At 31.3% G+C, this 13831-nt stretch overlaps 1 protein-coding gene across 1 annotated transcript in view; it reads right to left on the reverse strand.

The window, feature by feature from the left end:
* Positions 1-2332, reverse strand: part of LOC108693389 — a 21901-nt gene extending 19569 nt beyond the window's left edge. The window contains exon 1 of the mRNA XM_018202331.1: positions 2300-2332. Within this exon, the coding sequence (XP_018057820.1) occupies positions 2300-2302 (3 nt within the window). The 5' untranslated portion in view covers positions 2303-2332. The remainder of the gene's footprint in view (positions 1-2299) is intronic.
* Positions 2333-13831: the final 11499 nt, after the last annotated feature.

Genomic DNA, 13831 nt, shown 5'->3' on the forward strand with positions numbered 1-13831 from the left:
TATATATATATATATATATATAGATAGTGTTCCAATTATTATCACCTAAAATATCTTTAAATCTGTAACCTGAAACCTCCGAAGTGCCTGCATCTAGACAAAAATTATTATCTATATGATAGACCTTCATGCAATTTTGATTACACAAATTTTTCTCTAGATTCTTATAGAATCTTAAAGATTCGATGATTCATTTCAGATGATAATAATTATTAGGACACTTTGTATATGTGTATATGTATAGTCTTGGCCAAAAATAATAGGCACTTATACTTTTTCACTTATCTAAAATTAATATAGATATTTATTTATCTAATCTAATTTTTGCCTTATTTTGCTTATATTGTTTCTTATTGATTATCAATATTACAAATAAATTTATAGAATTTTTGAAGAATTCACAGCAAATGCCACAAATCAATTTTTAAAACGTTAAATAATGATTATCATAACGATAATTTAACGTTTAAGCATAAAAATTGATTTCTGACATTTACTGTTATTATTTTTATTTAAAGAACGCTTTACAAGCATAAAATAATACGATTTTAAATATTTAAAGATTTTAAATATTTATTTTAATGTTTGATGAAATATTTTTACATTAGACAAATATTTGTTTTAACATTTAAAAAAAGATTTAAAAAAAATGTTACATTATAAATGTAAAAAATTTTTTTAAATGTTTTTATAAATGTTAAATCAAACACATTTATTTAATGTAAAAACATTTTATGAAACGTTAAAATAAATCTTCATTAAACGTCAAATAAGCATTTTTGTCAAACGTAAAAAAATTTTTTAACGTTTAGAAAAGATTTAAATGTTACAATAAATGTTTATTAAACATCAAATAATTATTTATTTCTTTTAAATGTTAAATAAACATTAAAAAAGATTTCTTTAATCATTAAAATAAACATTTTTTTAATGGAAAAGAGGAGATCATTTATTCCATTAGTTTTAACGTTTTTACAAATGTTTCAAAGAACAATTTTTAAATGTTTTTAAAAACATTATTATAAACATTATTTTGCTAATTGGGATTGAGACTGTTGCTAAAAACTTTAATGTAATATTCTTACTTATTGATTCTCATCTTCTTTCTATACTTTTTAAGGCTTGGTCAATTGGAATGTTTGTATCGACGTAATATCAAACGACATAATTTTATAATCTTGTTCAATAGGCATACCATTAATTCTTACAAATTTGAAACTATTCTTAATATATCAAAAAGTTTGGTTAATTTTGTTCTTATCTATAATATCCTTTAAAAACGTTGCAAGATTGAAGAAGAGATTGTTTATGCAGCTAATTCTTAGAGGATAGCCCTCTTTATGTACCTTGATGAGTTCATATGATCTCTCTATAAAAAAATATTTTGTGAATTTCGATCAAAAAACGCTAAGAAATACAACGACGAGTACATATAAAAATATGAATGAAAAATATACATTTAATGAGTGCATATGTAGTAATGGCATAGCCGGAAAGAGTTAACTTTCACAATCTGATATCATGTAGTGTTAAAGAATAATCGTAGTTTTTGTCATAAAAGATTATAATATTTGTAAACTTAATATACTTATTGTTAGAAATAAACATTAATATATACTATGTAACGAGTATATTATTAATGCTTTAACCTTTTCTTTTTTTTGAAAAGTTGGACAATTAATAATTAAATGACGTATTGCTTTTTGAAGAGTAAAAGTCGTTTTCAAATAGAATTTAACTATATTAACTATATTAACTTTTACAAAATAATTACAAAATTTTTATTAATATTATCGTTTTAATTTAATATTTATCCAAATAATAATAACAGCTATTCGAATGGATTACTTCTTTATAAGAAGATAAAATTTTAATCTTTGATGGTTATATGACGATATTTCATCGCATTATGCGACAATTATTTACAGAAATGTAAATCTTTTGTTGCATAATATTCATGTTTGCGTTGCATTTCAAAATTTAAATGTTGAATTATGTTATCACATTTAATAAGCCGACAAGTCGTAACGTAATAATAAAATTTAAATTTTAAGAAAAATTTATTTACTTTAATTTTAGTTTGAAATAATTCTACAAATTATTTTGAATAATGTTAAATATAATTTTTGTACATAATGTAATGATACACATAGTGTCACACGAAAAATCAAATATTACTCTACATACAACAATACATATAAAATAATATATAAAAATGTATATATACATGTGAATAATACTTCATATTCTTTTAATGATAGAAAAATCATCATTCGGTTAACAGTATTCGAAAACTCACCATTATGCCAACCAATCGTTCAGACACGTAGTCAACAACTGACTGAGCAGCTAAGGCCTACTTTCAAACTCTCTCTCTATCTTACTCACTTGATTCTCCTTAACTACTCTGACGCAAAAATACGCGTCCATCTGTTCACTTTGCCAACTACACATACACATCACGTACGCACGAGTATTAATATTAAAATACGCTGACCTTGAAAAGGATAGTGACAAAATAATCCGAAATGTAAGGATTGATATCAACATATTAATTTAGATTAAATTTTTATTCTATAAATATTTATATATAAAACACCATAAAGATTATACTACTTAATGTTTTGATTGTATTGAATATATACAATAAATTGCATGTGTATAATTCTTATAATAATAGATATTGTTGAGTTAGATATAAGTGGATATAAGTGTGATATAAGTGGATATTTTATTTTAATTTAATAATGTTAAAAATTGTTTTGGCTAAGTTGTTCCACTTTTCAACTTACTTGCACCGTCGTTCTTGTTATTTCTCATTCTCTTTTGCTTTCGCTCTTTCTTTTATTCATTAGATAAATTATAACATAATTTGTGTATGAAGATGAAACTATCGATCTTTAATATGATATTTAAAAAAAACAAAAACATGCATTTACACTTGGATAATCTTTTTGATGGCAAGAAGAAGAAAGTTTTCTTTGGATGAGAGGAAAATCATTTCTTTCTTATATGCGTATATCATGTTCTATCTATTGTATGTTAAACATAGTTTATATTAGTTTCTTCTAAATTTATTTTCATTTTTATACTTATTCTCCTTATAATAAATTTTATATTATTAACACATGCATTATTAAATATCATTCAATATCATTATATAGATGTTTGATATACAAAGTTACTAGTGTACTGATTATCATTAAAATAACTCGAATCTTGTGATGATAAGCAGTCTATCGATTGTTGACATTATTTGTGAAGAATTATGAAGGAATAAGTGACATTAATTTTCTATAATTCTCATACTGTTACTAATAACATTATTAATTTAATTTTTATAAATAAACATCGCAATTGGAACTTATTTAGCATATTAATTTTGAAAAATATTATATATATTCTTGTATGTTTAATTACTCAGTTGTTAATCCATTTGATAAGACTAATTGTAAATTTAAATTGTTATTATTGCGAAGTCAAATAGAACATCCTGCTTAAAAAAATGAATAGAACTATATAAGATATTATAAAAAAAATTTAAGAAAGGATACGGGTAATAGGTCAAACGCAGAAGACGTCATGCAAATAATATATCTATGAAGTGTGAAACTTCTTTATTTACTAAAACGTGTTTACATGTTTCGGCTCACTTTTGAGCCTTCCTCAGAGACAACATAAACTAACACATATAAAAACTGTGAATAAAAATTATTCTGTCATGATGAGCTTCTCTACATCGAGAATTTAAATGTCGGAGTTAAAACCAAACAGAATGAAAGGAAAAGGAAAGATAAAAAAGAAAAGAAATTAGGAAATATCGTAAAATATAATATGAAGAATTTATCTAATTCTATTTAACAATTAACTAACAATTAATATTTACTAATTATCAAACAATTTTAAGATTATAATTAATTATCCAGCAAATAAGGACGCTCATCATGTTCACAGAATATCACAAACATTACTAAAAATAATTCAAGAATCGACTCCTGATAATGTTAGTCAGTCAATATTAAACACAGTGAGTCACTTTTTTAGTTAGTAATTTTCCGAGATAACAAATGGAAAAATGTATCATTAAAGCATTAATCAATTCCAAGAACAAGAAAGTTGTCGATAAACACATCAGAAAAACTCATTACTGAGTATGAACGACACTGGCATTGATTGACTAGACGTGACAATTCAAGCCTTTATAGCTTATACTGTACCTATAATTATATTGATTATATCTAATACCTATGATTGGGAGGTAGGTCTTGGGAAGGCCCTCCATATCCGTCTGCAAGTTGAATCCATGCATCTGTCTCCTGATAAATATCATCTCCGAAATCAATCTCTTTCTGTAGTGAAGCTCCTCGTCCAGTATTGTAACATTGTCCCAATCGAAATTATAGCCCTTGTAACCGATGCTCCGTTATGACATTACGAATAGATGTATTCCATCGGATATCGTTCCTATGCTTCGTGATTTTTTATCTTAGCTGTCTACACGTCTGTCCCACATAACTTGCATCGCAACTCTTACAGAGATCTTATAAACAACATTCGACTTCTTGTCACGTAATAAAGGATCCTTATGCACCTTAATGAATTCTCGCAATTTATTAGTACTATAAAACGATACTCTCATACGCTCGCTATTCAATCTATTAAACTTCTCAGTAACACCATAAACGAAAGGAACAGTGAACCACGAAGGAAAACTGCCGAAAACCGAATCAAAGACAAAGTTCTAACCTCCAACTTTCGCATAACTAGATCCGCGATGACGGGGGAACCTATAGGAGTTCTGTAAATTACCTATATATAATTATCAAAAACAAAGAAAATAGAATCTAAAACAAACTGAACCGCTTTGATGAATTTCTTCTCCGGTAAATAATAATCTTTAGAAATAAATCGCCAATGGTCTTTAATACAATTCATCGCATAGTCAATGGGGACGTTAGTGAAAAGGCTCACAATATCCATTGACTTATCTGAAATTCATCACTCAAATGTCTCTACCATCAAGTTCTTTTACAAGTTTAAAACCATTTTCCTTAGGAATTGTTTTTATGATAATATTATGAAGAAACACTGCTAACGAATACAATGGGCTATTTATCGAAGAAACTATTATACGAAAGGGGCAGTCCTGCTTATGTATCTTCAGAAGGGCGTAAGCTCTCGGAAATATCTCATCGTTACTTAACCAGAGAGAAGAAAATTATTATGGCTAGTAATAGGAAGAGTGTTGTTAATGATAATTGAGTTGAAGCAGTACAGTCTTCTTTTCAGTCGTGGTATTACTGACTTTAATAGATTGAATAGTGACCGTACGAAGATATTGTTTTATAGTACTTATAAATTGCAAGAATTCATTAGGGTGCGTTAGGATCCTTTATCGCTTCTTTACAAGAAGTCGAATATTATTTATAAAATCTCGTGTAAGAATTGCAATGCAAGTTATGTGAGACAAACGTAGACAGCTGAAGTTAAGAATCACGGAGCATAGGAATCACATTATCCGATGGAATCGGATCACGTCTATTCGTAATGTCATAACGGAGCATCGGTTACAAGGACTGTGATTTCGATTGGGACAACGTTACAATACTGGACGAGGAGCTTCACTACAGAAAGAGATTGATTTCGGAGGTGATATTTATCAGGAGACAGATGCATGGATTCAACTTGCAGACGGATATGGAGGGGCTTCCCAAGACCTACCTCCCAATCATAGATATTAGATATAATCAATATAATTATAGGTACAGTATAAGCTATAAAGGCTTGAATTGTCACGTCTAGTCAATCAATGCCAGTGTCGTTCATACTCAGTAATGAGTTTTTCTGATGTGTTTATCGACAACTTTCTTGTTCTTGGAATTGATTAATGCTTTAATGATACATTTTTCCATTTGTTATCTCGGAAAATTACTAACTAAAAAAGTGACTCACTGTGTTTAATATTGACTGACTAACATTATCAGGAGTCGATTCTTGAATTATTTTTAGTAATGTTTGTGATATTCTGTGAACATGATGAGCGTCCTTATTTGCTGGATAATTAATTATAATCTTAAAATTGTTTGATAATTAGTAAATATTAATTGTTAGTTAATTGTTAAATAGAATTAGATAAATTCTCCATATTCTATTTTACGATATTTCCTAATTTCTTTTCTTTTTTTTCTTTTCCTTTTTCTTTTTGGTTTTAATTCCGACCTTTAAATTCTTGATATAGGGGAGTTCACCAGAATAAAATAATTTTTATTCACAGTTTTTATATTAATATGTCAGTTTATGTTGTCTCTGAGAAAGGCTCAAAAGTGAGCCAAAATATGTAAGCCAACGTCTTTTAGTAAATAAAGATGTTTCACACTTCATAGATATATTATTTGCGTGACGTCTTCTGCGCTTATTCTTTCCACTTCTCTGATTTATAAAAAGTCTTAGTTTGATTTGTTATATGGATAAAAAATTTAATAACTTTATATCCGATACAGTTGTATACAATTACATCTAAAACGCTAGCGGGATTTTATAACATTTTTTTATATATATATACACACACACACATTTTTATATATATGCAATTAATTATTACAAACATCTAGATCTTAATCGAATCACTCTCAATACAAACAAATTATGGTATTACAAATTATAAAATACGGCAATGATTTCTATGTCATTTTGATTCTTGCATTTGTTCTTTCCTAATATAAACTATTCAAGAAAATTAAACTTCTTCTGATTATAGAACTTATTATAATATGTGTTGCATATAATGCAATATTGTCATAACTTGGTATATATCTGATCATACGTGAAATCGTTAACTGTGTTTTTTTTATATTCGCATTGAAACATTGCATGAAACTATACTTTGAACTGTGTCAGTATGTAAAAAGTATGAATGAAGAATTAAAATAATTTAAATAAATTTTTACGCCAAAAGTTGTGTTATCAATAAATTTAATGCTTTTTTCATAAAATTTATGATAAAAATTTTATTATAGAATATAAATAAATAGTTCACGCTTTAAATAATATTGAAAATGCTGCATTATATGACAAATAGACGAATACGTGATTAATAATTTACATATGTGAACTATTTTCATATTTCGGTCTTCAATGTACGATTGAACCGTTCGACAATTGTCTGTTCAAAGAAAAAGAAAAGTTTAGAAATACGAAAAGATCTCAATTTAACAAATTGAGGTTTCTGGGAACCCAGTATGTATAGTTAGGGTTAAAAGTGCGATAGACATTCGATAACGGTTCGATAGATGTTTGACATTGATTCGTTTTTGACAGTGATTCGATGGACATTCGATGATAGTTTGATAAATAGATTCATAGATGTTTCGATTGTAGTTTATACTAGCAACATGTACCAGGTATATAAGCTTAAATCTGCTGTTTTTTAGCTCAAGAAAACACATTTTTTTTTCCTAGGAAGCAAAAACAAATTTATTCAAAGTATTTGCCCTCGCTAACTATACATTCTTCCCATCTTTCGGGCAATTTGTGTATATATCACGCCAAAAAAATTCCTCATCTTTCGAGGCAAACCACATCAAGCCATTTTCGTACGTTTTCGTAAGAATTGAAGTGCCGCTTAGCGAGCGCATGGCCCATCGACGAAAACAGATGATAGTCAGAAGATGCCAGGTCTGGTGAGTAAGCGGGATGGGGTAGCACTTCCCAGTTGAGTGTCTCCAAGTAGTTTTGGACTATTGTTGACGTGTGCGTTGTCGTAGAGGAAAATCAGCTTCTCATGTCTTTTCCGATAATGCGGCCTTTTTTCACGCAGAGCACTGTGCAATTTGATCAGCTGTTGGTGATGGCCGAGCATTAACAGTTTCACTAGATTTTAACAGCTCGTAGTAGATGACACCTTCCTGATCCCATCAAACGCACAGCATCGTCTTCCATTCGAAGCGATTTGGTCTTGAGGAAGATGTTGATGATTGGGCGGGATCAATCCAAGATTTCTTGCGGGGGATTCTGAAAATAGATCCACTTTTCATCGCCTGTCACAATCCGATGCAAGAACGACTTTCTTTTTTGTCTGGCAAGCAGAATTTGGCATGTGTTTTGGCGTCGCTTTATCTGCCTATCGTTCAGTTCCTGCGGCACCCATTTTCCGATCTTTTGAACCTTCCCATGGCATGTAGCCGCATGGAAATGGCTGCTTGAGAAACACCCAATTGCTCGGCAAACATTTTTTGCGATTGGATATCGTCCTCGTCTAAAAGAGCAATTGACAGTCCTCAACCTTCCTGGGCCGATTTTCATGCTTCTTGTCACTCAGGTCAAAATTGTTGTCATTTAACCGGCGAAACCAATCTCTGCACGTTGTTTCCAATAAAGCATTATCACCATAGGCCTCCACAAGCATTCGATGCAATTTGGCAGCCGAGTTCTTCAAATTGAAACAGAAAAGCAAAGCTTCCTGCATATGCTTTTTTTTTAGCAAAAAAACATTTTTTAGACATGATTACGAAAAAAAAAATGTATGTTGTTGTATGAAATTGCTGATGATGTGCACTGGTTAATGTTGACAGATGTCAAACACATAAAAAAAAGTGTGTTGTGTGCCCAGGGTAGCTTTGAACGCTCACTAATGCCACCTATGAGTAAACAGCGGATTTAAGCTTATACACCTGGTATTAGTGGATATACGACATAATAGTAAAGAATTTTTTTCGGTTGATGATTTAAGTTTAACAGATAAAAGTGCATAAGTTTTTCTCGGTGAGACGTCGATGTATGGCAGTTGTGACAAAGACCACGTTAGATATGATTTTGCATTAAGTGTAATATAAAAATTTTTTTCTATGTAAAATCGACATGTCACAACATGTTTTGCGGTTAGATTACTCTGTTGAATAGAAACACAATTTTGCAATTTCGCATAAGTTAAGCGATATTTATCGCCAATGATTATAAGTAAGTGAACATACGTCACCTATTTTTCTTTTGGTATAATATGTACATTTGCTGCCGCTAGTGGCTACATTTGCGATAGTCCCTTTAGCTTGACCGTCTTTATTTTGATTCGAGCCGATAACTGTCTCGCGTGTTGCGCATCGATGCCTCTAACGCCTTGCAATGTTGCGTAAGAAAATTTGTCAACTGCTTGAAAGGAGCTTCATCTCGCTGATTTTCCAAACTTGATTTGTCCTTTGATACAAACGGCTCGTTATTAAATGAACTATCCTAATAAAACCCATAGCTCATATGTACAAGAAGGCCGTAATACGTAAGCAGTAAGCAAATTGGCCAATCATAGTAGAGAGACGGTAATGTAGCAAATCCAATGTTACGATTTCTTTACTGATTACGTCTTACGGCCTTAAGTTTTTTTATATGGTCCCGGCTTAATTTGTGGGCCTCTTCAATGCCTTTAGTGCACATAAATGTTTTAAGACGTTATCCAAATGTCGTAACAACAAAGAATTCTCTTTAGCTATTGCCGAAATGTACATGGCCTTGACATACTTCTGAATTATAGCGCATGAATCATACCTATCTCGTAGCATCTCCCAGGCTTCGTTGTAGTTTTCGTTCAATATCTCGAGAAAGTCAACAACATCTTGTGCTTCTCTCTTCAAAACAGAAATCAAATATTGCATTTTCTGAGCTTTGAGCAATATTGCGTTTTAATCGATCATACTTCGGAACATATTGCGGAACGGAATCCATCCAGATGCACTTGTAAATGTGGGCAAATTGACACGTAATAGTTTTAAGTGATCATTAAACAATAATAATAATAATGAAAAAATGCAATTATGTAGTATTTCTCAATACTATTGTACATATATATAACAAATATTGTATTTGTTATATATATTTGTTATATATATGTAGAATTGAGAAATATATGTTAATATAATTGCTCCAATTACTGCGAATTTAGGCTCTTAATTGCCCGTTTTTTTATTTATTGTTTAATTTTTATCTTAGATCCCAACTTTAATTATTCTTTGTTAAGTGATCATTGTTTCTGGTGCCGAACGTGATCGGTATTCCTTCTCTTGCTTGCCGTGAAACTTGACTTAAATTAGTGATTTGACTTGCGCTCAACTTGCTTTCAAGTAGTTTCGATTTCAGAAGAAATGGCGAACTACCTTTCTTCGAAATATCGACGTTCTTCATTAAGCCGCGTCACATTATCCGGATTCGTTTCTACTTCTTCGATGGCCGCTTGAACATCATTGAAAGTATTTTACATTTCATTAAATATATATAACCTGACGCAGTTCAATTAAGGAAACATTATGCACGTCAAACCATTTTAAGTGACGATTTTTGTATACTGACTTTTGACTTGATCTCTTTGACTTTCCAGCAAGAACACAGTGAATCATTACATCCTTGTTGTTTGTCTACGTTAAAAAAGAGAGCAGAACGATTCACTGTATTATATAGTGTCTAACTGTGTCTTTGCTGGAAAGCATCCATTGCCTTTAACATAGCGTTATTAACTGGTGGGGTGCCGTTATCACCTTTACCTTACGAATAATGTTAGAAGAACTTACTAAAAAAAGTTACTAACGAGAGGTTACTAAAGAAATTGCGCGATTCGATCCTAACACGATATTACGATCAATTATCGATGATAACGTTATCGAGGTATTGACGCACCTTTTTCCTTGCGAGTTACGGAATGCGCCAAGATGGCGAACTTTTTGATAATATGGCGAGCTTTTCGACAATATGGCTCGTTAAACGCGTTAGTCACGAGAACTGGCGTAAATGACTGCGTTTACGGAATGCAAAACTGCTTACCCAGTTGCTTGATATGATATCAAGGGCTCCTCAAAAATTATTAGCTTAGTAATTCCTAGCGTGAATCCTTGTCTCTTTCGAGCTAAAATCCGAGCCAAATCAATACTTGAGCTGACAATAGTCCGGCTTGAAGGACTATGTTTACATGGTATCCTTAATTTAATGACATGCATAGTTATGAAATTCCAACCATAACTGTTCCTCCGAAGAATGGAACGACGTGATTGGCTGTGTACCCGAACTGAACAATATGAAAGAAGTCCAAAACGCACGCGACAGTCGCGCCACTAGCACGAACTACTAACGCCAAATTTCCAAATTAGATTTATCCTATGCTGTTCGCGAAAGGGCGTGTCTTTCTTAGAATACGAATAATAAACTTAACATTTTCTAATAATCGATTTCTAATTTGAATGTTATTATTAAATAAATCAATGATTAAATCAATGCAATTGAATCAGCTTTTCCTCATTAATTAGTAAATTATAGTTCATCGCGATTCTATGATTTTAATTATATAATATGAAAAACATTTTTCATCATCTATCTTTTTCTAATGGAAAGATCTGATTAAATAGTTATTTGTGACATACAAGAGCTGATCGAAACAATACAATTAAATCAAGTCCTTATTGACTAGTATAATAACAGTTCATCGCGATTCTGTGATTCCAATATTATCAGGTTGAAATCTAATTTTAGGATAGAAATTATTTCAAAAAATGATATGAAAGTATTACAAAGGCTACTCGCCGGATATATAATCGTTTTTCGGCCAAGATATGGCATAATGTAATTTTTCTAGAAACAACATTTATTAATTATTTTAAATAAATACGATCAAATTTCATAATTAATCAATTAAGTGCTAACATCTGGCTGCTATCGAAATCGATGATATTAAAACGCAATCCCTTCCTTGAAAAGAGCCTCAATCGTTTATCTTTTTTTTGAAATAGGATATATATGACAATCGTACATATTTTTGCAATATGTTTCAAGATTAGTAGAAGTGTAAATATAAGTGAAAGAATTGATAGAATTGTATTTTCATAAATTTTTGTGAGGGTGAAGCGTTTTTTTGAAGCATACTTTGGAAATGAGCGCATAATGCTCTATTCTGAAAAGAAGGAGTTATAGATGAAAATAAATTTAGTCTAGAAATGCGCCAAATTATAGTGTTGAAATCTATGAGAGCGAACTTGTCTTACTGTTAGTAAATCATTATAAATATGGATCGAGATTTTAATCAAGTAGAGCGCGATCTATTGAAGCGATCTCATCAAATTGCTACCTTGAAGGAGTGGATAGAAGAGTGCAATAAATTTAAATAGCTTGAAGAATGAAATCATGTCAAGCGTCCACGACTCTCCACTAGATACAGACAATCTCTAATCGCTACAATTGCACGACTCGAGGATACAAAGATTCAATTAGAAAAACAATTTCTACATTTTGGTAGTGATTATACGAGCACTAGCAATAAGTGACAATAATGTGGAAAGATTTTTTGTTTGGCGAGAGATCGATGCAGCGTTTGAAAATCGAATTTTAACCGATGCGATAATTAACACGGATTCGAACGGATATCGAACCACGATGATTTTTAGAATGGCTATAGCTCGAACGAGTGCAAGACACAATGAAAAGACACAACTATATAAAAGTGAACACGATATTTAATGGCGAATTTGCGGGTAATAAACGTGCCAATAAAAGTATCAATACTAAAAACTACGAACTCATTCAAACATCGAACTTGTGTGAGTAGTACGAGCGGCATGTCATCGAACCCACATTGGTTTCTCTCGAGGAGTTTTAAGAAGGCAGTGGATGGGTATTGTCGCGAATCTTGATTCGCTATTACAATAAACATCAATAAGTATAATCCAATGCGCGTGGGATGTCGCTTCGAAGTGCCGCGAGAAATAATGAGAAAGAGAGCGGTGATTAACGTGCGATCGATGGACAATGCATGCTTCGCGTGATCGATGATCGCCGCTCTGTATTCAGCCGAAAGAAACGCGGATCGTGAATCTTCCTACCTATACTATATGATGGTGCTGAATTTGCAAAATATAGAATTTTTTATAACGTTAAAAGACATAACAAAATTCGAACGTCTCAACGACATGTTCATTAATGTATTGAGGGGCAGAAAACGCTAAATGTTCTCCCGATACAACTCGCTAACGACAGAAAGGCAAAAGAAACATGTGAATTTATTACATTTGCAAAATCTGCGAGATGACAATGTGTCATTTCGTATGGATCAAGAATTTATCCCGGCTCATGAGCTCGCAATTGAGTGAACATCATGATCAAAAGTATATTTGCAATCGATAAGTATATGATTAATAAAAGCGAATTCTTCTTAAAAAAAAAATAAACATTATTTGTTTTTATTTGCAGCTGTTTACATTATTTTCCAACGAGAAATTGCAGTCACACATGGTAGATTACCGATGGTAAACGACTGCACTATCCGACTACCGAACGACGATGACAAGTGATTGAGTTTTAACAATTATAATAGAAAGGAACGAGTTTCATTTGTCATTTGTGCTGATCTAGAATGTATCCTCGAGAAAACTGATAGCGATCAGGAAGCATCTATGCGCACGTATCAACATTATTAAATATTTAGCATAAAATACTACATGCGACGATTCGCTATCAAAATATCGATTTCGTCGCGATACAGATTTCATTCGCAAAATTGTTCGTCGCAAAATTGAGAAGTTTAGCACATCGCATAAAAAAAATTTTAGCAGCTAATGTTCCCATGTCCCAAACTTTGTCAAGCGAACAATAGAAGAACAATACATTGCGCAGCGCGACGGATTGTCACGTGTGCGAAAAGCCTTTCGCACTAGATGATAATCGAGTAAGCAATCATTGCCATTTAATTAGTCACAGGTCTCTCGCATTCAAATTGCAATTATGAAAACTCATATTTTATTCCCATAGTTTTCTACAATTTATCAGATTATGACTCACATTTTATTCATATATAATATATATATATATA

This window comes from Atta colombica, unplaced genomic scaffold (assembly GCF_001594045.1).
Source record: "Atta colombica isolate Treedump-2 unplaced genomic scaffold, Acol1.0 scaffold1, whole genome shotgun sequence".
NCBI lineage: Eukaryota > Metazoa > Arthropoda > Insecta > Hymenoptera > Formicidae > Atta > Atta colombica.